Source organism: Monodon monoceros, unplaced genomic scaffold (genome assembly GCF_005190385.1).
Source record: "Monodon monoceros isolate NGI ecotype Baffin Bay Population unplaced genomic scaffold, NGI_Narwhal_1 Super_Scaffold_15, whole genome shotgun sequence".
Lineage (NCBI taxonomy): Eukaryota > Metazoa > Chordata > Mammalia > Artiodactyla > Monodontidae > Monodon > Monodon monoceros.
The window spans coordinates 27,443,109-27,469,076 of record NW_021703771.1 but is presented as its reverse complement, the minus strand read 5'-3'; the positions used below and the strand labels follow the sequence as shown (position 1 = coordinate 27,469,076).

Below are 25,968 nucleotides of genomic sequence, written 5' to 3'. Positions count from 1 at the left end.
TTTCCAGCAGCAGTTAGCTTTCAGTATGGCATTATAGCACAATTAAATACACAAGGTCTAAAGTTGTACAGTTCTGGGTTTAAATCCTGGTCCTATCCCTAGTTAGCTTTGCAATCCTAAGTAGGCTACTGTGTATCACTTATTTCAACTAATAGCATATAACTCCAGGAGGTATGTGCTACTATTATTTGCATTTTATGGATGAGGAAACTAAAAATGGAGTTAAAGATAGCTCCCTTACCCCACAGGATGTTCTGAATGTTAATGAGACAACAAAGTTAAAGTTACAACCATAGATACTCAGAAAATGTTAGCCGGAAATGCTGTCCTTATCTATGATAAACTGACATGCTCGAATCAAAATATATGTAGGGAGTGATGCAATTTCAACTATTATCTTATTTAGAGTTTGTAATTCATGAAAATATGTAATAAACCATTCATAGCCTATAAAGTTCAAGGTAGATTATAAACTGTAAAATGTAAAAATTATTTTGGTGTTTACAGTTTAAGAATTGAAAAGAAAATTTTAAAAGATATGTCATCCTACTTTTTTATTGAAGCATAGTTGATTTACAATGTGTTAATATCTGCTGTGTAGCAAAGTGATTTAGTTATACACATATATACATTATTTTTAATATTCTTTTCCATTATGGTTTATCACAGGATATTGAATATAGTTCCCTGTGCTCTACAGTGGGACCTTGTTGTTTATCCATTCTATATATAATAGTTTGCATCTGCTAATCCCAAACTCCCAATCCATCCCTCCCCTCCTCCCCCTCCCCCGTGGCAACCACAACTCTGTTCTGTCTGTGAGTCTGTTTCTGTTTTGTAGATAAGCTCATTTTATTTTTTTTAGATTCCACATATAAGTGATATCATATGATATTTGTCTTCCTCTTGCTGACTTAACTTCACTCAGTATGATAATCTCTAGGTCTATGCATGTTGCTGTAAATGGCATTATTACATTCTTTTTTATGGCTGAGTAGTATTCCATTGTATGTGTACCACATCTTCTTTAACCATTCATCTGTCAATAGACATTTAGGTTGCTTCCACATCTTGGCTATTGTGAATAGTGCTGCTATGAACATAGGGGTGCAGGTATATTTTTGAATTATAGTTTTGTCCAGATATATGCCTGGGGGTGGTACTGCTAGATCATATGGCAACTCTGTTTTTAGTTTTTTGAGGAACCTCCATACTGTTTTCCATAGTAGCTGCACCAACTTAGATTCCCACCAACAGTATAGGAGGGTTCCCTTTTCTCCACAACCTCTGCAGCATTTGTTATTTGTAGACTTTGTAATGATGGCCATTCTAACCTGTGTGAGGTGGTACCTCACTGTAGTTCTGACGGCATCCTACTTTGGATCCTGATAGTTCTGTCTGTAAGAAATCTGATCTGGAGAAATGTCATTTGTAACACTAAGCTTTTTTTTTTTTCCTTTAATGAAGGAAGGAAACTAGGAAGGGAAGAAGAGGAAAGAAGGGGAAAAAGCAGAAAGCAAGGAAAGGATGAAGAGAAAGAAAGTAAAAGATAAAAAGAGAAAGTTTTTAGAGTTTGAAAATGCATTTAAGCTTATTCCCAAAGTGCTTATCAATTTTTTTAGTGAAAGTGCCACTAACGAATTGTTAGCTCACTTGAAGCTAGTTAGGTAAAATAGGTTTTTCATATTCATAGTAGATAATAACTTATTTCCTAGAGCACAGTAATTACCATTAAGAAGGCATGATGCTTCTAAATGGTGAATAAAAACATATTTTCTAGACTTTTTGGAAATCTGTGCACAATAAAGAAGAAATATCTCAGCTTATAAATGCTTGGATTTATGCCTACAGAAGTTAAAAATTCAAAAAGACTGAAGTGTTACAGGGCATCATTAAAAAAAAATCAGTATTTTCTCAGCTATCTTAATAAAGTATGATGCAAAAATGCTAAGCAACAAAAGAACGGTGTCAATTAGTGAGAGAGATCTTAAAGAAAAATTTGGGGTGTTTCATTAATGATAAAGAGATGACTGAGATCCATCTACATGGCACTATAATCACATCTGCAGAAAAGCAGATATTATTTGAATAAAATGAATATTTTATAAGGGGTATTTATGAGAGGGAAAGTTTAAGAAGCTGTAGCATATAGAAAAAATCTATATCAATTGGTGTTAGATGTTACTAGATTTTGTGAGCAAATAAATCTGAAGTTCTCTTAAAACTGTCAGCTCTTATAGGACTATTCATCCATCCTCAAAAATATTTACTTTTCCCCATAGAAATTAATATATATTTTTTGTAAAAATACCCTACTTCTACTCAGAAATAAAGCATTTGAAAAGCATCACACTAATGTGACTCAAATTTTTTTTTCTTTGCCTAAGTTGTATTCATGGAGAGGCCATCCACTAACCCATCCAAGAAGTTGTCACCAATACTATCTGATTCAATGTTTCAGCCACAGTAGGGGAAATACTTGATTCCCAGAAGAAATTGTACATAACTGTACGTACTCAGCAATCACTGCTCCACTCAGGAGTTAGCAGCCCACAGGTAGTAGACTTACAGTCTTATAAAATAAGATTTTATAAAAAATAAACTCAGAGTTATTTTTATCTTCTTAAGCCACATTTCTGTTTTACCCATTGGTCTCTAGTATATTGTTAATCTTAACCCAAGTTAGATGATTTCAGGCCTCAAATTATACCCCTTTGTAAGGAAATCCAATCCACAATAAATTGTGTATTAGTTTGAGTTCTCAGAACACATGGGAAACATTTCAAAACCTACATATAATAAAACTTGTTTTCCTAAAAAAAAAAAATGAAGAAAGGCATAGTGTGGAATTCAGCTGATGATTCAGTTATCAGATGTAAACTTGGGCAAGGTATTGATTTCTTCCTCAATTAGGAAACTGGTGACAATTTCATAATGTATGTAATGTATTTAAGATAATGCTTGGCACACAGTGAGAACTCAGATATTCAGTGAGGTGTTTCCCTTGCTTGCCTGTATGTTGAGCCCTTAGACTTTACACCTTAAGAGTGACTCCTCTGTAAATGTTTCTGTAACCCTTCAGAGACGATTGCCTTTTTCTTCCTAATGCCTTCTTCATATCTACCTCAATTTTGAAACTTATAACACTATATGCAGTTGTATTAAGCAGGACTCTCTCAGTTCCATGAAATAAATCCAACTAAAATTAACTTTATTCAAAAGGTTTACTGGCTAATGGAGTGGAGCCAAAAGGCTGGCATGGTTCAGGGTAGAATTTGAAGGTTCGAAATACACCATCAAGGCTCTGTTTCTTAACCTCTTGCTGTTTCCTTCCACGTGTTGCCTTTTTTTTTTTTTTTGTCAGAAGCTTTCCATGTTAGACAAAATATATCTATGAAGTGTTCCAAGTCTATATTATTAGAGCTCAGCTGAGCTTGGTTCACATGCCTAGCCCTGGAGCAAAGGGAGGAAAGTCATTTGCCGGTTGATACCATATGTCCAACCCCAAAATATAGAGATTAATAATGCCATGAGGGCCATACAGGGTGGATCTTTAAATATAAAGCATGGAATTTTTATCAGTGAGAGTTAAGGGACACTGGGCAATCAGAAACAACTGATATCTTGTGAAGAAATTATTCTTTTGCTTTTAATCTGTGAACTCCTTGTACATGGATATATTGCATTTAAATAATTTCCTCATTATCTAAAAGTAAGCATACTATATGTGTCTGTTAAATGGAAATAGGGGGTGTAATCTAAAATAAAATAGAGTAGTCAAAGAAGGCCTCCCTGGGAAGATGATATTTGAGTAAAGACCTCAAGAAGGTGAGGAACCACCAATGGTATATGTATTAAAGCTAAGAAGTAACATGGATTATTTCTGACTTCATTCAGATTTCAGCAGTTGTTCCCGTGATGTCCTTTTACCGTTCCAGGATCCAGTCCCAGATACCATTTGCATTTCGTTTCTGTGTTGTCTTAGTCTCCCCTGGTCTATGACAGTTTCTCAGTCTTCCCTTGTTTCATGTCCCTGACAGTTTTGTGGAGTTTTGGTTAGGTATTTTTCAGAATGCCCCTCAATTAGAGTGCATCTGATGTGTTTTCTCATGACTAGACTGGGGTTATATAGTTGGAAAGAATACCACAGAGGGAGCATGCTTTTGGAAGTCGGAAGAAAACAGATACTGTTTGCTGATAGGAATGATTCACTAGAAAGGGGTAGATTTAATGATGTAGGAGTGAAAGAGGACCATTGTCAGAGGAATGTCTTTGAGCAAACAAGAGGAAATAGGGTTTAGAACCCAGAGGGAGAGATTAGCCTTAGATGAAAACAAGGACAGTTTACACATAGTTAAAAGAAGGGCTGACAGAGCTTATGAGCACAGATGATACATGCAAGAGAGTGCAGTGTTAGAAGACTGGGCATATTTTCTTTTGATTGTGTATTAGTTTTCTATTGTTGTGTAACAGATGATCACAAATTTAGCAACTTAAGACAACATATATTTTATTATCTCACAGTTTTCATGAGTTAGGATACCTGGCATGGCTTAACCTGCTTTTCTGCTCAGGGTCTCACAGGGCTATAATCGAGGTGTCAGCTGGTGCTGAAGACACATAAAGTTCAGAGTCCGCTTCTCAGCTCACTTGGTTGTTGGGGAATTTCATTTCCTAGAAGCTTTAGACTTACAGTGGTTTGCTTCTTCAGGCCAGCAAGAAAATACCTCTGTCTTCTATCTCTAACCTCTTGACCTCTCTTAAAGGGCTCACCTGAATAGGTCAGTCCACTGAAGATTGCCACCTTTCGATTAACTTAAAGTCAACTGATTAGGATTCTCAATTACATCCTCAAAATCCCTTCACCTTTGCCATTTAATAATCACAGGAATGATAGCCCATTAACTTTGCCTTATTCTGTTAGAGGTAAGTTATAGATCTTGCCCATACACAAGGGAAAGGGATTTTATAAGGGCATGGCTCAGTGGGCGTCATCTTCAATGGCTCCTACTTTCTTAGTTAAGTAGGAAGCAAAATAACAAATTGTTTGGACAGAAGAGAAGGTAGTGGAAGTTTGAGGAAATGGGAAAGGATGAAATGTATCTAAGAATGAGTGTACATTTTGACTGTGAACAATCTCTTCAAGATTTGTAGGGTTTCTCCAGCATGTGGTCTCCTAGGATAACTGCTAAACCCAATTCTCACATTGTAGACGATTACTAGATATTCCAAAAGATATTTGTGGGGCTTTGTCACAAATAGTAAGAATTAATTCTGCTGTCCTTCTTAAGATTTATTGATCTATGAGGAATTATGATTAATGAAGAAATGAGGTTAATAGTCAACTCATCTTCTAAATCTGAATATTGATTGAAAAGCATGTCAGTATTTTTAAAAATTTGTGGTTCATGCTCTGTTTTAATAGCTGTGTTAAATTTAGCAAAACATTTAGTGGAAAAAGCACAGGGATTATGCAAATGACTTAGAAGTTATGACTCAAGCATTATACTGTGAGAATAAATGACTGATTAAAAGTCTGTTAAACTGGGACACATCTAGAATTTCTGCCACTAATATGTTAAATCAACACAAGAGTCTATTATGTAAGCAATGGAGTTTTTTGTTTGTTTAGCGTTTTTGTTTGCTTTACAGAACTTCCCTAAACTTGACTTTGTATAAAAGGCTCATTAAAAATAACTTATGAAATAGACCTACAGCTGTATTTTTTCTTTTTTAACATCTTTATTGCAGTATAATTGCTTTACAATGGTGTGTTAATTTCTGCTGTATAACAAAGTGAATCAGCTATACAGATACATATATCTCCTCCCTCTTGCGTTTCCCCCCCACCCCTCTAGGTGGACACAAAGCACCGAGGTGATCTCCCTATCTGCTTCCCAATAGCTACCTATTTTACTTTTTAACCCATTCTTTTTTTTTTGTCTTACTGGAGAGTCTTTTTATTTTATTTTATTATTTTTTTAAACATCTTTATTAGAGTATAATTGCTTTACAGTGGTGTGTTAGTTTCTGCTTTATAACAAAGTGAATCAGCTATACATATATCCCCATTATTGCCTCCCTCTTCCGTCTGCCTCCCACCCTCCCTGTCCCACCCCTCTGGGTGGGACAGGGAGGGTGGGAGCACCGAGCTGATCTCCATGTGCTATGTGGTTGCTTCCCACTAGCTATCTATTTTATATTATTTAGTTACATATAAGTCCATGACACTCTCTCACATCGTCCCAGCTTACCCTTCCCCCTCCCCGTGCCCTCAAGTCCATTCTCTACATCTGCATCTTTATTCCTATCCTGCCCCTAGGTTTTTCAGAACCTTTTTTTTAAAAATTCCATATATATTTGTTAGCATACGGTATTTTTCTCTTTCTGACTTACTTCACATTGTATGACAGTCTCTAGGTCCATACACCTCACTACAAATAACTCAATTTCGTTTCTTGTTATGGCTGAGTAATATTCCATTGTATATATGTGCCACATCGTCTTTATCCATTCATCTGTCGATGGACACTTAGGTTGCTTCCATGTCCTGGCTTTTGTAAATAGAGCTGCAATGAACATTGTGGTACATGAGTCTTTTCGAATTCTGATTTTCTCAGGGTATATGCCCAGTAGTGGGATTGCTGGTTCATATGGTATTTCTATTTTTAGATTTTTAAGGAACCTCCATACTGTTCTCCATAGTGGGTGTATCAATTTACATTCCCACCAACAGTGCAAGAGGGTTCCCTTTTCTCCACACCCTCTCCAGCATTTATTGTTTATAGACTGTTTGATGATGGCCATTCTGACCGACGGATGTGAGGTGATGCCTCATTGTAGTTTTGATTTGAATTTCTCTAATGATTAGTGATGTTGAGCATCCTTTCATGTGTTTGTTGGCAATCTGTATATCTTCTTTGGAGAAATGTCTATTTAGGTCTTCTGCCCATTTTTGGATTGGGTTGTTTTTTTTTTTGATATTGAGCTGCATGAGCCGCTTGTAAATTTTAGAGGTTAATCCTTTGTCAGTTGCTTCATTTGCAAATATTTTCTCCCAATCTGAGGGTTGTCTTTTGGTCTTGTTTATGGTTTCCTTTCTGTGCAAAAGCTTTAAAATTTCATTAGGTTCCATTTGTTTATTGTTTTTATTTACATTTCTCTAAGAGGTGGGTCTATAAGGATCTTGCTGTGATTTATGTCATAGAGTGTTCTGCCTATGTTTTCCTCTAAGAGTTTGATAGTGTCTGGCCTTACATTTAGGTCTTTAATCCATGTTGAGTTTATTTTTGTGTATGGAGTTAGGGAGTGTTCCAATTTCATTCTTTTACAGGTAGCTATCCAGTTTTCCCAGCACCACTTACTGAAGAGGCTGTCATTTCTCCATTGTATATTCTTGCCTCCTTTATCAAAAATAAGGTGACCATATGTGCGTGGTTTTATCTCTGGGCTTTCTGTCCTGTTCCATTGATCTATATTCTGTTTTTGTGCCAGTACCATACTGTCTTGATTACTGTAGCTTTGAGGTATAGTCTGAAGTCTGGGAGCCTGATTCCTCCAGCTCCGTTTTTCTTTGTCAAGATTGCTTTGGCTATTCGGGGTCTTTTGTGTTTCCATACAAATTGTGAAAAGTTTTGTCCTAGTTCTGTGAAAAATGCCAGTGGTAGTTTGATAGGGATTGCATTGAATCTGTAGATTGCTTGGGGTAGTATAGTCATTTTCACAATGTTGATTCTTCCAATCTAAGAACATGGTATATCTCTCCATCTGTTTGTATCACCTTTAATTTCTTTCATCAGTGTCTTATAGTTTTCTGCATACAGGTCTATTGTCTCCTTAGGTAGGTTTATTCCTAGGTATTTTATTCTTTTTGTTGCAATGGTAAATGGGAGTGTTTCCTTAATTTCCCTTTCAGATTTTTTGGCATAGGTGTATAGGAATGCAAGAGATTTTTGTGAATTAATTTTGTATCCTGCTACTTTACCAAATTCATTGATTAGTTCTAGTCATTTTCTGGTAGCATCTTTAGGATTCTCTATGTATAATATGATGTCATCTGCAAACAGTAACAGCTTTACTTCTTTTCTGATTTGGATTCCTTTTATTTCTTTTTTTCTCTGATTGTTGTGGCTAATACTCCTGCAACTGTGTTGAATAATACTGGTGAGAGAGGACATCATTGTCTTGTTCTTGATCTTAGAGAAAATGGTTTCAATTTTTCACCATTGAGAACAATGTTGGCTGTGGGTTTGTCATATATGGCCTTTATTATGTTGAGGTAAGTTCCCTCTTTGCCTACTTTCTGGATGGTTTTTATCAGAAATGGGTGTTCAATTTTGTCAAAAGTTTTTTCTGCATCTATTGAGATGATCATATGTTTTTTCTCCTTCAATTTGTTAATATGGTGTGTCACATTGATTTATTTGAATATACTGAAAAATTCTTGCATTCCTGGGATAAACACCACTTGAACACGGGGTATGATCCTTTTAATGTGCTGTTGGATTCTGTTTGCTAGTATTGATGATTTTTGCATCTATGTTCATCAGTGATATTGGGCTGTAATTTTCTTTCTTTGTGACATCTTTGTCTGGTTTTGGTATCATGGTGATGGTGGCCTCGTAGAATGAGTTTGGGAGTGTTCCTCCCTCTGCTATATCTTGGAAGAGTTTGAGAAGGATAGGTGTTAGCTCTTCTCTAAATGTTTGTCTTTTATAAATGTTTGATAGAATCGCCTTTGAAGCCATCTGGGCCTGGGCTTTTGTTTTTTGGAAGATTTTTAATCACAGTCTCAATTTTGGTGCTTGTGATTGGTCTGTTTATATTTTCTATTTCTTCCTGGTTCAGTCTCAAGGTTGTGCTTTTCTAAGAATTTTTCCATTTCTTCCAGGTTGTCCATTTTATTGGCATATCATTGCTTTTAGTAATCTCTCATGATCCTTTGTATTTCTGCAGTGTCAGTTACTTCTTTTTCATTTCTAATTCTATTGATTTGAGTCTTCTCCCTTTTTTTCTTGATGACTCTGGCTAATGGTTTGTCAATTTTGTTTATCTTCTCAAAGAACCAGCTTTTAGTTTAATTGATCTTTTCTACTGTTTCCTTCATTTATTTTCCATTTATTTCTTATCTGTTCTTTATGATTTCTTTCCTTCTGCTAACTTTGGGGTTTTTTTGTTCTTTCTCTAATTGCTTTAAGTGTAAGGTTAGGTTGTTTATTTGAGATTTTTCTTGTTTCTTGAGGTAGGATTGTATTGCTATAAACTTCCCTCTTAGAACTGCTTTTGCTGCATCCCATAGGTTTTGGGTCATCGTGCTTTCATTGTCATTTGTTTCTAGGTATTCTTTGATTTCCTCTTTGATTTCTTCAATGATCTCTTGGTTATTAAGTAGTGTATTGTTTAGCCTCCATGTGTTTGTATTTTTTAGTTTTTTTCCTATAATTGATATCTAGTCTCATAGCATGTGGTCAGAAAAGATACTTGATATGATTTCAGTTTGCTTAAATTTACCAAGACTTGATTTGTGACCCAAGATACGATCTATCCTGGAGAATGTTCCATGAGCACTTGAGAAGAAAGTGTATTCTGTTGTTTTTGGATGGAATGTCCTATAAATATCAATTAAGTCCGTCTTGTTTAATGTGTCATTTAAAGCTTGTGTTTCCTTATTTATTTTCATTTTGGATAACCTGTCCTTTGGTGAAAGTGGAGTGTTAACATCCCCGACTATGATTGTGTTACTGTTGATTTCCCCTTTTATGGCTGTTAGCATTTGCCTTATGTATTGAGGTGCTCGTATGTTGGGTGCAAATATATTTACAATTGTTATATCTTCTTCTTGGATTGATCCCTTGATCATTATGTAGTGTCTTTCTTTGTCTCTTGTAATAGTCTTTATTTTAAAGTCTATTTTGTCTGATATGAGAATTGCTACTCCAGCTTTCATTTGATTTCCATTTGCAAGGAATATCTTTTTCCATCCCTCACTTTCAGTCTGTATGTGTGCCTAGGTCTGAAGTGGGTCTCTTGAAGACAGCATATATATGGGTCTTAGTTTTGTATACATTCAGCCAATCTGTGTCTTTTGGTGGGAGCATTTCATCCATTTACATTTAAGGTAATTATTGATATGTATGTTCCTATTACAATTTTCTCAATTTTGAGGGATTTGTTATTGTAGGTCTTTTCCTTCTCCTACGCTTTCTTTCTAGAGAAGTTCCTTTAGCATTTGTTGTAAAGCTGGTTTGGTGTTGCTGAATTCTCTTAGCTTTTGCTTGTCTGTAAAGGTTTTAATTTCTCCGTAAAATCTCAATGAGATCCTTGCTGGGTAGAGTAATCTTGGTTGTAGGTTTTTCCCTTTCATCACTTTAAATATGTCCTGCCACTCCCTTCTGGCTTGCAGAGTTTCTGCTGAAAGATCAGCTGTTAACCTTATGGGGATTCCCTTGTATATTATTTGCTGCTTTTCCCTTGCTGCTTTAAAATTTTTTTCTTTGTATTTAATTTTTGATAGCTTGATTAGCATGTGTCTTTGTGTTTTTCTCCTTGGATTTATCTTGTATGGGACTCTGTGCACTTGCTGGACTTGACTATTTTCCTTCCCATATTACGGAAATTTTCAACTATAATCTCTTCAAATATTTTCTCAGTCCATTTCTTTTTTTCTTCTTCTTCTGTGACCCCTATAATTCGAATGTTGGTGTGTTTATTGTTGTCTCAGAGGTCTCTAAGTCTGTCTTCTATTGTTTTCATTCTTTTTTCTTTATTCTGCTCTGCAGTTGTTATTTCCACTATTTTATCTTCCAGGTCACTTATCTGTTCTTCTGCCTCAGTTATTCTGCTATTGATCCCTTCTAGAGTATTTTTAATTTCATTTATTGTGTTGTTCATCATTGTTTGTTTGCTCTTTAGTTCTTCTAGGTCCTTGTTAAAAGTTTCTTGTATTTTCTCCATTCTATTTCCAAGATTTTGGATCATCTTTACTACCATTATTCTGAATTCTTTTTCAGGTAGACTGCCTATTTCCTCTTCATATTTTTGGTCTGGTGGGTTTTTACCTTGCTCCTTCATCTTCTGTGTATTTCTCTGTCTTCTCATTTTGCTTAACTTACTGTGTTTGTGGTCTCCTTTTCACAGGCTGCAGGTTCGTAGTTCCCATTGTTTTTGTTGTCTGCCCCCAGTGAGTAAGTTTGGTTCAGTGGGTTGTGTAGGCTTCCTGGTGGAGGGGATTGGTGCCTGTGTTCTGGTGGATGAGGCTGGATCTTGTCTTTCTGTTGGGTAGGACCGCATCCAGTGTTGTGTTTTGGGATGTCTGCGAACTTAGTATGATTTTAGGCAGCCTCTCTGCTAATGGGTGTGGTTGTGTTCCTGTCTTGCTAGTTGTTTGGCATAGGGTGTCCATCACTGTAGCTTGCTGGTCATTGAGTGGAGCTGGGTGTTAGCGTTGAGATGGAGATCTCTGGGAGATCTTTCACCGTTTGATATTACATGGAGCTGGGTGGTCTCTTGTGGACCAATGTCCTGAACTCACTCTCTCACCTCAGAGGCTCAGGCCTGACACCCGGCTGGAGCACCAAGACCCTGTCATCCACACGGCCAGGTACATGGGGAGACGTCATGGAAGACGTCTACAGTTTTCTTGCAAGTAGCCCAAGGGTAATAGAATAACAATAAGAAATGTCATGAACAGAAATCTTGTGTAACACATTGTTTTGTATATGCAAAGCTTCATATGATCTATCTTCAGTTCAAGAAATGTTTAATTCACACCTGCTCTGTGCCGGGCACTGGGAATATAAAGGTGGAAAAGACACACTCACTAATTAGGGCCAGGCTTCAAAGTTCCAGGGAATGCTGCATTTCATTAAATTTAGTGTTGGATCTATGACTGTATTTTTTTAAAGAAACTTCTATATTCTCTTTTCTATATGTATTTTATATTCTTAAAAGAAATTAAAACAAAGATATTTCCTACGCTCAATGTGCTTATAGTAGAAAGAAAGATACTCATGTATGAAACTTATCTCAAAACAAAGTAGCAGGTGCTAGAATAGAAGTGTACTTTGCCTAACCTGTATGAGTGTAGGAAAAACCTTGGGTGTAGGGAAATATTACCACATAAGTTGACACTATAGTAGAATGGCATAGTTTTCTCAGCTCTATGTCTACTCAACTGTGGGACATTGGCAATTTCGGTACATATAGTTTTCTTAAGTATAAAATAAACAAAAGCTACCTCAGAATGTTGGATGAGTATTCTGTGAAATAACATGGACAGCACTTAACAGTGTTTGATACACATTAGATTCTTGTTAGAAATATTTATATTTCCTTTTTTTCCTTTACCTTTCTGTCCCATTCTCATCCTCTTTCCAGTAGGAGTAAACTAAGTGAGGAACAATGGGAAAGACATCACTTAAAAAAAAAAAAACAAAACCCACAAGAATCCAAGTCTTCATGAGGTTATAAGTTTTGGTTATCCCTCTGAAGTATAATCTGAGGGATAATATTACTGTAGCAGAAATTCTGAGGAAAAAAAAAGAGGAGAGAAGACTGTCATTTTAGGTACAGGACAGTAATGGGACATCTTGTATACCTTGAGAAGAAGTTTGTGCTTTCTTCTGTAGGCAGGCAATTTGGAGTCACTTACATAATTTGAAGCAAGAGAATGGCCTAGACTCTGAGTCTAGAGGTTGATTTGAGTTAGACAATACTGTAAGTATATAAACTAATTGAGAATATATAATAGGCCAAGTGAAAAATTATGATGTCCTGGATATGATCAGAAACAGTACACACAGAATAGCAAAAATATTTAGGAAATAGCTAGGGAAAAAAAGGAAGTAGTACTTAATGGTTGATGGGATTTAGAGCATGAGAAAGTGTGATAAGGCAAAGAATGACCTTAGGTTTCTGGTTGTGTGGCATGAATGACAGTGTCATGAATGGAGAGAATGAGGAGGGAAGATGAGAAAGTCTACTACTAGTGGAAGAGGAATTGTTGGTCATATGGTAAAGATAATGATTAACTTAACAAGAAAATGCCAAATGGTTTTTGAAAGTAGGTGAAGTGTTTTATACTAACACCAGAAAAGTATGAGAGCTTTAGCATTGTCAGTCCTTTTAATTTTAGCCATTTGTATCAGTGTGTAGTAATACCACATTGTGGGTTTTTAAAAATATTAATATACAGAAAATTCATTTGTTGTTTTGGGTATGCTGGTGGGGGAGTTGTATAGCTTTGAATTTTGGCAGATGTACAGACTCAGGTAATCACGACCTCAGTCAGGATACAGAATAGTTCCCTCACTCCTAAACCTTAGTGGCTACTAATCTGTAGTTCTGCCTTTTCCAGAATGTCATATAAATAGAATCATACAGTACATAATCCTTGGATGCTGACTTCTTTTACTTAACATAATGCATTTGAGATTCATCCATGTGGTTGTATGTATCAGTGTTTTGTTACTTATTATTACCAAGCAATACTGTATGAATGTACCAGGTTAATTTATGCTTTTACCCACTGAAGGACATTTGGGTTGTTCCTCTTTTGAGTATAAAAATGACAGTAATGGCCAACATTTGTTGAACATTACCATGTTTCAGGGCTGTTTTAGGCACTTTATTTGTATTAACATATTTAATATTCACAACAATGTGATCTGAAAGGAAGAGATTAGAGTAATAAAATATAGAGTGGATGACAAATGTTAATTTTAAGGTTGGTATAATCTTATAGAATTTTTCCCCCTGACCCCCGGCAGATTTTTGTCTTAATTATAGAAATGCAGACTTTTTTTTCTTTTGATGCTGTTAATAACATTAGTATAAAAATAATTTTAGTGCTGATTAGCAATCTGAGCCATCATCCAATCCAATCCCCTCCTTTTAAAGATACGGAAACTGGACAGATCAATTTATAGTAAACGTTCTGGTTTATTTTTTGTTAATGAATGGTGAGCTATGGTTAATATACTACCAATTCAGCAAATGTAAATCTTTTTCTATATAAAATTCTGAGCTATATAGTTAATTTCATTTTCCTTTCTGGAACTAATCTGTATTTGACTCAGTTGCTTTTCATTTTGATTATTTATGAGAAAAGCTCTGTCATGGATATAGCTGATTAGACATAAGGAATCCAAAAATGTAAACTGTATCACATAAAACATAATGCTTTATAAGTTAAAAAATGTAAGTATCTTAAAAGAAGCTAGCACCTGACTTAAATGTATATCCCCTTCACCACTACACTCATTATTAAGATATATACAATGGAATATTACTCAGCCATAAAAAGATTAATATAATCTTTATTGTATTATATTATTAGTATCCTCTTTATGAGACTCCTCAGAAGAAATTCTTCTCTTAATAGCAAAGCAGCTATACTTTTCTTGAGAAATTTATTTCTATCTTATACTATGGACAATGCACAATGTGTACATGATGAGATGTTATTTTTCATACTGGCTACTCAAAGCTTGGATTTTAAATTTGTGACCACCAGTATAGCAGTGTATTTACCACATTATTCAGTTTTTATTTAATGCTGGGCTCAATAGGTGCATTTTTATTCTTGCTCTCCTTTTAAGACTATATTGTTACATGTTATGTATTCTAACAAATCACTAACATCCTTTTTGAAACAAAGCAGATAAGAAAGGCAGGTGAGTTGAGACTAAGAGAGATAGGAAGGCTGAATAGTGGGCAGATAGGCAGAGGCAGGCAGGCAGGCAGCAAAAGGACAGAAAGTAGGTTGCAGAAGTGGAGACTAGAATTAAACACAATTACCTACAGTTTTTTTTCTACCTACTTGCCAGGCTTCAACAATGGATCCATATCTAAAAAGCAACAGAATAAAAAGCATTCCAAGTCCCTCTCAGTGAGAATTAATTCAAATCAGCTATTCAAAAGTCAAATTAGGAGGAATAATAGAGAAGACTGGCGGAGAGATAGGCACCTAACTCACTTTTTTGGTGCTTTAATTTCTGATTTCTTATCTTATTCTGAGATAAGACCTGGGGAAAGCTATCACATCATCAGAGCCACATGGATTTACTTTCACTGACTTGTGTTTTATTGTTTCATACTTGGAATATATCCAATAATCATCACAATAACTAGTCATATGAAATCCCCTTGAGTGTTATAAAACATTCAGGACATTTTTCATAATCTAGTTTTACATTCTTTGCATCAGCAGTCACAAACTAATGACCAATGAACTGAGCCAACCAGCAAGTATTTTAAAAATCTTTTGCAGTATCTGCCAGCATGTTATAATTAGAAAAATTTACAAACACGCAGGCATACATACTTCCTCGTTTTAGGGACCCAAGCTACAGAAGGGGCAACACTGACAGGAGCTGTTAGCAACTACTCTTATTAGAAGACAGTTGTCCACAGTTGCTCTGACTCTGTAGGGTTTAAACCTGATGCATTTACTTATATTGCCTGACAGTCTCCTATAGGTTTCTGCATTTTTGACCCTAGGTATAACGCCTATTTGAGAAATGTATTTTAAAATGTATTGACAAGGCAAAGTTTGCCTTGCATAGGAAAGGAGGTGCTTCTTTTCTGGCAACAAGAGCCATAACATCTTGCATTAGCTACTCAGAAGCTCTCAATACCAAATGTGTAGTCAACCATATATGCTAGTATCATATATGTATGTTCCTTTTCAAAATTCTGTCATTCGTTTATATATATTAATTTTGTAACAGTTTCTTATGAAAAATATGTCAAATCCTTTTTGCAAAGAATCAGCATGCATATATTCTTATAGGAGAAAACACTACCTAAATTTTATTTAAGAATGACTCAAGTAAAAAAATGAAATGAGAAAATAATGTGCATTAATGGAATATTTTATTTGAGGATTAAATTAAGCCTTTAGCTACAAACACTCATGAGGAAAAATAAAACAGAATTTCAGCTCAACTACTGTTCATATAATGACTGTCACTAAATATTGTTCTTACAAGATACCTAAAAAGCCAAGAGCATAATTTTCAAGAATGTACTTTAAATATAACAATGCAGCAAATTTTCAAGTAAGAATTTAGCTATCAGATTTGCAGTTGACTTTTTGCATGAAGCCAGACTGGACTGCACAATTTTAATAGTAATGGCTTAATAGTCTGCCATATGGATAATACATTTGGGTAATTAACGATATATAGAACAGCAGTACTCAAATATAAATTTAGTGTGTATAAACTAAAAAAAGTGTGGCTGCTATTCTTAGGTGACTGTGTTCAAACATATACATTTCTAAAAGGTACTGCATGTATTACAAATGAATTTCTTCTATTTTTCTCTTTTGCATATGATATTTTCAAGATCCGTATAAAAGTCACATTGTTAGATACTATAATCAAATTAACATGGTGATATATAGTGCTTTGAAAATGGCTTTTATAAAATGGACTGAAAAATACTTTTATGCATGGACATAATTAATGTATTTTAAATGCTACTGAGTAGCAGAAGACTGCCACTTTGTGTTGTTTATAATGATTGTTGTTTTGACTTTTTAAACAGGTTAAAAATCTAAAGTAGGAGATATCTGTATTTGTATGGCTGATTCATTCTGTTGTGCAGTGGAGGCTAACACAACATTGTAAAGCAACCATACTCCAATAAAAATTAATTAAAAAAATCTAAAGTAAAAACACAAAAGCATGACAATACAATCATATAGTATAAGTTGAATTGTATACAGAATTATCACTACCATGGTACATCATTATTTTGTTTCATGAAATAATTATTTCAATGAGATAGACTCTAAGGCTTTTTAACTTTATGGTTACATTTAAGGTTATATAAATGAGAAATTTGAACTTCAATATATAAGATGCTTTAAATGAAGTTTAGAACACACAATATAAAAAGTACCACTATGTTTTGACTTCAGTAAATTTTAGATCTATGATTATTTGCTTATTAGGTCTTAAATTATTTTTTCTTTTGATATAATAAATGGTAATTACAACAACAAAATCTAGTAACATTGAAAAATGTTCCCCCCTTCATTAATAGTTGGGAATATAATAGCACTACCGCTAAGTTCTTTGACTTGACTAAGGATGACTCTGTAAGTAAGCCAAAGTAGTACCTGCATTCTGAAGGATAATAATCTTGTATTAAGCACACTATAACATTTAGCCTTTATGTGGATATATAACAGTCAGTATATAATTTAAATTTAAAGTACATTTAAATTTACAGTACTTTTTTTTAAAAAAAGGAATAGCTGAGCCAAAAATCTATTTTTGGCTCAATTTTTCTTTTTGAAATTGTAAATATTTATAAAAATAAAATTTGCTGGTCGTAAATAAAGTATTGCTTCTACACTATGGGACATGAGAGTGTTCGACCTTAATTCAAAATTTAGATAAAGACTTTTAAGGACTGCTTCTGTAGGCACTATAGAGTTTAGGAGCAGTCACTATGTTTAAATTGAATAACTGTGATCAGTTTCAAAAAGGGCTTGGTTATGAACTTGGTAGGTTCTCTAGTGGCTTGTTACTTTTGCTGTTTTAGGGTAAGATCAATTTTCTAAAGGATGTTGGAGCTCATATATGATTATGCCCGAAGAATAAAAAAATAAACCATCTTCCAAATTAAAAAAATTCATATTTTTGTGTGTATAACACAAATTCACAGATTTTAAAAGTACAGTTAAAAGATATCTACTTTTTAAATGCTGTATATTTCAAATAAAGAAGATATATAGAGTGGCGACTGACTACTACTTTTGAACTGTTAATCAGAAATTAAACATTTCATAAAAAAACAGATTTTTATATCTAAGATACAATTTATTCCCTGTATGCTTTTATTAGGTGAAAGTTAACTACTTCATGTAACAAAATAGTCATTTTTAAACTACTCTTAAAACAAAAAAGTTAATATACAGCTGAGATCAACATCAATTACAGCAGTTTTTGACAATATCAGTCCTTAAAGAGAGTAGTAAAAGATTTGATTTCTATACAGTCAAAACAATTAGACTGATTAAACCATAAAATAATTCATTTTGATTCATGCATTGCATATATTACACTGTTTTTTCTTTAACAGTTACTTTAGTTTATTGAATTAAAAGCAAAGAATTGATTTCTTGTGATTATGCAATCTAAACTTGTTATAAGTCAAATGGTAAAGGCAGCTGTAATGAATACCTGAGGAAGATTTTGAAAGCGTTCTTCCCTAAGAATAACAAAATTATTAGAGATAATTCCTTCTAATAACTGTTTTTTTAAGAACAGGAGAAAAGAAACATGATATTCAAATAGTTATAAATCAGTAAACTATCATTAGAGCTGATTCCAAACATTCTTCCCTTGAGAATTAATTAACTTTCTGCAATGAAGACAGACTCTGTTTTATCTTACTTTGAAACCACCTGTCAGTGGCTGGTTGGGGTAGTGCATTAGAACAAAGCTCAGAGGGAAATTCTGCAGTCCTAGATTATCTATATGTCTGCAATGGGAGCAGGAGAGAAATGGTGGTGTCCGTGTTGAGGATTTGCTGACCTTGTTTTTATACACTTTCTCGTAATCTCAGAACTATTTCATAAAATTGTCATTATGGGTTCAACTATACAACATAAGCAATGACAAAAATTCCTGTGTGTCAGACATCTCTCTAACTAAACTTTAATAAAATATGGTATGTTATAAATATTATTAAGTATACCATATTTAGAGTTTATCCCTAAGATAACATATAGTGGCTAACTGGATGTAAGAAAAAAAAAATCCACAGGTTATATCTGTATGAGTGTTCCTATGAAGATACTTAGTTGTAACATTATAGTGATTTATTCTTGTAATTTCCTCTACAAGGTGAATTACTAATTACTATTATACTGGTTTCCCATGGTCTGAACATTCTGAGAAATGGCAAATTCTCAGTTATAAATAAGTTTAACATTAATCATGCTTCTTTTCAAAGACATGATAGTTAACTTAAAAAGCACTGCTTAAAATTAAATTTCATTGTCTAATGAGTTATTTTATGATAAATTCCACTGCTAATTTGTTTCTGAATGAATGTCCATATATTCAGAATATTTATATGTATTGTTTAGTATTTCCCTATTGCTTACATTTAACAAATTAAATATCTAAAAAAAAATTCATGTAATAGCATATATATTAGATTCTTTTACTATAGTTCTAGTTACAAATATTAACGATAATAAGAGTGTATTTTATTCTGTAGTTTTTAAAGTAAAGAGATTCATTTTTACAGATGATTAATTTGTCACACTATGACAATTGATCACAACTCTTTAACCTGTTAGGTAACATAAAAGTATAATGTTTTTAGATGGGGATGTTATATTATAGACAATAAAGTCTTAAATATTTCCATCATTAAGTGTTATACCTAATAAAAAGTCAAACTTAGTAATGAACTTTCATTTCCATATCCTTAAAATCTGAAATGGTAAGTAAATTTTCTCTATTAGTTTTAGTAAAAACAGTTTAAAATCTTAAAAGAAGGCAATCCAATGATAGTATCAACTTTTTCTTATCTAACAGTTGGTCTCTGATTAATATTAAATTGAAAAATATGAATAAAATAAGTTAAAGATTGACAAGGTACCCTAAAATAACATTTGAGGCACTGTATTTTCATAATTGTAAAGCAGCTATTTTTTTTTAATAACTGAGAAGCAATCCTTAACCTTTATGAAAAGATTTGCCTTCTAAAGCCTGAAATTTATAATGTAGAAACAAACATTAGACATGCAAAACACCTAGCAAGCTCTAGGAAACCAAAAATCTGCAAATGATGATACATATTGTACTATAGAAAGCAGACCTTCCTAACAAAATATGGTTCACAGTAAGGTAAGGCTTAAGGTATATGATATTTTTCTGAAGAATTGTTATTGGAGAGTTATCCAGAGTCTGAATGCTAATATGATGAAGTTGACTGGATCATTAAAAAAATGAAAAAGGAACCATGTCCATTATCTTTTAGGTCTTTGTTCTTCAATAGACATATCAAATATATACACAGTCCTTTTTCTTTGGGCCCAGAATACAAGTAGGATTTAATTGTGTGCTAACTACTCTATATAACACAAGCAATTACCTATTGTGAAACAAAAATAGCTATAAAGCAGGATTTCAATTCCAGTCAGAAATTCACCAAATTGTGCCACAAGGAATGTTATTTGCACAACTTTTCTCAGTGCAACATCGCCATTGTGAAAGGTGGCAATGATAATATTACTACCTTTAAAAATATACAAATTATTTTTATTAGAGATAATAGTACATACTGACTTTGATAGTTTTCTTTCCATAACTCAAAACAAAAGGAATGTATTGAAATTAGGTGATATCTATAATTATTAAACTTTAATCAATGCATTAAGAAACAGGTAGCTGGTGATCGAATGCATAAGTTGCTCTTTCCTTACTGTATTTTTCAGACCACTTACGAGTTAGATCTAGATAAAGACTTGGTTTATGAGGCCGGTAATCCAGGTACACAGTATTACTGATTCTTTTGGGAACAGCTTTTTCAATCTGAGTTCCTTCATGCCACTCATTAAAAGAGGTGATGGAAATTATACTGGGGTGGGCTTGGAGTGCAGCACTCAGAGCATCCTCATAATATTTCCCATTGACTCGGTTGCGAGTGTTTTGACTGTTCCACGGACGGATGCTGGTATCTATGTATCCTGGGCCCACACTTGGGATGAACATTAGGTCGAACTGATCACAAAAAAATTTTAGCTTAGCCCAGTTCTCATAGGATGAGCCATAAGTAAAGCCATTTGTGGCAAAATACGTATAAATTCCATCAAAACCACCTCGAAGAATTTCATATCTATGCTTTTTTTCTACTAGAAGTGCAATAAACAATGCATCATAAGGAGAGTTGCGAATGCTCTGAGACCCTGAGCTGGTTAACAGATTGGCCCATTTTTCAGCTGTTGTGATATAGGAATCATAGACATAAAACAGTGGAAGAGCACTGCCATTCTTAGTCTTGTACCTGTAAAAGGCAGGATGATTTCCATATCTAGAATACAAACATATATGAAAGCAAAATGAATATTCATAACTCAGTTGCAATAGACAATGTTTATGTATTGAAAATGAAGGTAATCAGTGCAGTTTAAGCACACTGTTCACCTCTGGGGAATTAGCTATATAAGTGTAAACATTAAAAATGCATTTTTAATTTTACACATTGAAGAATGAGATACTGGATACATTAAAACATTAACAAACAAGAAATTATACTGAGGTTTAGAAATGATGACTAACACAATAAAAAGCCCATTTTCTACATGAAGATACTGTTTTTGTTTTTTGTATAAGTGATAAATGTCCCACTGTTGCTGACATGTTTTTTGTAAGAATATGGCAGCTGTCACAGACTGTTATTAGTAAACCCTTAAACAAAATGAAACTGTATTAATAAATTCTTTCCTTGTAATCATACTAAATGAAAATATTAGATGTGGATCTGCCATATCTAATAGCAATTCAAAATTGCAAAAGCAGTTCACATTTCATACTCTGAACTTGCTTTTAAAAAGACAACTCTATATTCATATGATTTGCAGAATACTAATTTAAATGTCAGATGACAGAAATCATAGTCGAATATACACATAAAACAGGTTCCTGTTTTTACTGTAACTATTCATACAGAAAGTGAATTATAAGGAAATTCAGAAATGTTCTTTAAAATGATTGCAGTATTCATTACAAAATTAGTTTAAACTAATTTTAATATGTCATACTGTAAGTCATTCAAATCTCTCAACTATAAACATACTTATAACAGTAATTATCATTGGATCATATAACAGTAATTATAGGACAGAAGAAACTCACTTGTCTATAATGTATCTGATATTTTGGTACATGTTTTTATCATCTCGATTCTTATATGGTTCAATGTGAAAAGTGACCTAAAACAAAAAATATTGATTAGAGAAAGAATTATGATGTAAAAATAAAAAGGAAATCATATTCCATATTTTTAATAACCTTAATTTAAGATGAATGTGTTTTTTATTAAAGTATAGTTGATTTACAATGTGTTAATTACTGCTGTACAGTGAAGTGATTCTGTTATACATATATACACATTCTTTTTTTATATTCATATTCTTTTCCATTATGGTTTATCATAAGATTTTGAATATACCTCCCTGTGATATACAGTAATACTTTGTTGTTTATCCATTCTGTATATAAAAGCTTACATCTACCAACCCCCTCCCCTGGCAACTACCATTCTGTACTCTGTGTCCGTAATCCTGTTTCATAGATAGGTTCATTTGTGTTGTATTTTAGATTCCACATGTAAGTGATATCATATGATATTTGTCTTTCTCTTTCTGACTTCATTTAGTATGATAATCTCTAGTTGCATCCGTGTTGCTGTAACTGGCATTATTTCATTCTTTTTTTTAAAGGCTGAGTAGTATTCCATTGTATAAACGTACCACATCTTTATCCATTCGTCTGTTGATAGACATTTAGGTTGCTTCCATGTCTTGACTATTGTGAATAGTGCTGCTATGAACATTGGGGTGCATGTATCTTTTTGAATTATAGTTTTGTTTGGATATATGCCCAAGAATGGGACTGCTGGATCATATGGTAATTCTATTTTTAGTTTTCTGAGGAACCTCCATAGTGTTTTCAACAGTGGCTGCACCAACTTACATTCCCACCAACAGTGTAGGAGGGTTCCCTTTTCTCCACACCCTCTCCAGCATTTGTTATTTGTAGCCTTTCTAATGATGGCCACTCTGACAGGTGTGAAGTGGTACCTCATTGTAGTTTTGATTTGCATTTCTCTAATAATTAGCGATGCTGAGCATCTTTTCATGTGCCTACTGGCTATCTGTATTTCTTGTTTGGAGAAATGTGTATTTAGGTCTTCTGCCCATTTTTGGATTGGGTTGTTTTTTTTGTTGAGTTGTATGAGCTGTCTGTGTATTTTGGAAATTAAGCACTTGTCGGTTGCATTGTTTGCAAATATGTTCTCCCATTCTTTAGGTTGTCCTTATTTTTTTTATAAAGTTATTTATTTATGGCTGCATTGGGTCTTTGTTGCTGTGTGCGGGCTTTCTCTAGTTGCGGCAAGCAGGGGCTACTCTTCGTTGCAGTGCACAGGCTTCTCATTGTGGTGGCTTCTCTTGTTGTGGAGCACGGGCTTCAGTAGTTGTGGCTTGGAGGCTCTAGAGCACAGGCTTAGTAGTTGTGGTGCACAGGCTTAGTTGCTCTGCATCATGTGGGATCTTCCTGGACCAGGGTTTGAACCCGTGTCCCCTGCATTGGCAGGTGGATTCCTAACCACTGTGCCACCAGGGAAGTCCTGTCTTTTCGTTTTGTTTATGGTTTCCTTTGCAAAAATGACAGATTTAATATGTACTCTTATTCAAATAATTTATAATAAAATTACTTTAAAAAATCAAAAACTAGTACTATAATGGACAATAGTTTTCAGAATGCTTGCTATTGATGTGGTTTATATATTTCTACTATGATAGCAGAAAGCAGTAACCAAAAAGGTTATATATAAATCAAGAAAAACTAATTATGGCTACCAAAACCATTTTGTATGTCATTTATAACTAGTGGAGTAGATTAAGGGAAATATCATGTGTACTGTCTACTTAAGATCTGCAAAAACAACTATGAGAATTTTCACTTTTATTACTAATTTTATTAGTAATTTTATTACTAATTTTACTAATTTTATTACTAAAATTACTAATTTTACTGACTTACCATTAACCATTACTTTATGGCAATATAATAAACTAAAATATTGTCAATAAGAGTTCAGTTTCTATGAAGCATGTATGGAATTAGAGACTTCTATACTACTGCAATATAGCTACTGCAATATAAAATGCCTTTGTTTTCAACCACCTAATTAAAGTGAAATATATTTTATATTCTACTAGTTTTCACATAATTATAAAGTCAGACAGCATTTAGTGAAACTAGAATTCTCTACTTTTAATAAGATTTCAGTAATATTATACAAAGAAAGTTTTTATTAGTAACAAAGTAAAGTAAGGTCAATTTCGTTTGTGCAGTATATTGTAAGTATGGCTAGGGCAGTTAGATTTTGCAGTAGCTCTGGTATGTATGTGCTTTTTAACTTCAATTGAAAGAAAAGTGGCAAGGGTATAGGTATTTTCATACTCTTATATAATGTAACCTTGGGTAATCTCCCTTTAGCTGTAACATTTCCTAAGTAAGTTTCCAATTTATACATAAAGGACACCAAATTTAAGCAAATATCCTATATTATAATGAATTTGCTTTTGAAGTTGCAAACTCTACATGGCTTCCTTCTTTTTTGTAAAGTGCAGATCAATACATTTATAGTAATTCAAAAAGCCACTATTTTATACAATACTTAATAAGTTAGAAATATGAGGGAAAATATTAATTGCAATAATATTACCTTGTAGGCTTAGTGAATAAATAATGTGATGTATCACCATTCCACTGTTCCATTTGGAAAAATCTATGAGACCAATATACTATAATGACTTTAAAAATGATAGAATGCTATATACAAAATCAAATGTTTGCATTATCTTTAGATGGGGAAGTAAGAGTCCTATAAGTGTTCCCTCATTTCATGCTTCTAATTTTGACCATGCACCCAAAGTGTACTTCCTAAAGTGAAAATCTGATGATCCTGGAGAGTGATATTAGCAATATGATGACATAAAATGTTCCTACTATTTATTCCTTTTTAAATCAACAAATTGGACATTCATACATGAGCAAAAGTGCCTTCGTGGTGTTCTGGGACCTAGTGTCTTATTCCAAGGAACACAGGAGTAGTCTCACTCACCACAAAGATGGTAAGAGACAAACGTCTGCTCGAGGTGGGGAACCAGAGGAGCCAGCCAAACTGCCTAGACCCCTTTTGTTCTTGCCAGGCAAAAAACTGTGTCAGTAAAGACCCAGGCAGGCACTCACATACAAGACAGAGAACTTGCAGAAGTCTAGACCTCCCAACGGGAAACTCCAGCACATAACTGGAGACAAAAAAAAAAAAGCTAGTTTGGTTGCAACAGAAGGCAGTAGAGAAGCTTTCCTGGCACCATGCCTCTGCCCAAAGAAACACTGAAAGGGGAAAAGGAAAGCAGTGAGTGAGTGCCCAGCTAGACTGGAAGTGGCTGGAAAAATCATTTCTCCACCAGCAACTGGATTACTAAGATGGGAGCTTTAGAACCAGGGGTAGGGAGGATATTAGGAAAGATGCAAATTAGAACTTCAGTTGGTGGGAAAGGGATTGTTCTTAGCAGAAGTCCACCTAGGAGCCAATGGGATCACCCTACTGGATCTGCAGGTGCCCCCAATGTACCCAGTGGTAAACCCACACTTTCCCCCCACTCTACGTTTGCTCCTTGTGTGGGTCCCAAGTGCCACTGCAAGAGAAAGCTCCAGTAGACTGAGAGCCTGCTCAGAAACCATGAACTTGAGCTATAGCAACCTTTTGGAAAACAAGAGAGGTTTCCAGTAGCCAGCCTGGTGAACTGTAAGAAACAGAGATGGCATAAATGTTTAAAAACTCACCCAAAAGAGGGAACAAGAAGACTGGAGCAGGTATAAATTCACAAAAACAGTAAAAACCCGGATAATATCAACACTACAGAATATAACATACCATCTGCTGAAGGCAACGAGAAAAGAGTTAAGACTACTTCATATGCAAAAACAACAATGCAAATCTAAAGGGATTATGAAACATCAAGGAAACATGGCATCACATAAAAACTATTTCTAGCAAACTCAAAGCCACAGACTATTGCAACCTATCTGATAAAGAGTTGAAAATAGATGTTATAAAAAACTCAACAGGTTACAGGAAAACTCAGAAAGACAATTCAATAAAATCAGGAATAAAATATGTGAACAAAATGACCCTTTAAAA

The 25,968-nt window shown here is 34.1% G+C and overlaps 1 protein-coding gene across 3 annotated transcripts in view; it reads right to left on the bottom strand.

The window, feature by feature from the left end:
* MANEA (mannosidase endo-alpha) overlaps positions 1-25,968 on the bottom strand; it is a 99,652-nt gene that overhangs the window by 9,775 nt on the left and 63,909 nt on the right. The window contains exons 4-6 of one of the 3 annotated variants that reach the window (XM_029223939.1): positions 21,885-21,961; positions 21,034-21,060; positions 17,843-18,222 (exon numbers count right to left, since the gene is read on the bottom strand). In XM_029223939.1, the coding sequence (XP_029079772.1) occupies positions 18,165-18,222; positions 21,034-21,060; positions 21,885-21,961 (162 nt within the window). In that variant the 3' untranslated portion in view covers positions 17,843-18,164. Of the gene's footprint in view, positions 1-17,842; positions 18,223-20,163; positions 21,061-21,884; positions 21,962-25,968 lie in introns of those variants that run through there. The other 2 variants (XM_029223940.1, XM_029223938.1) reach the window with 2 other exon arrangements.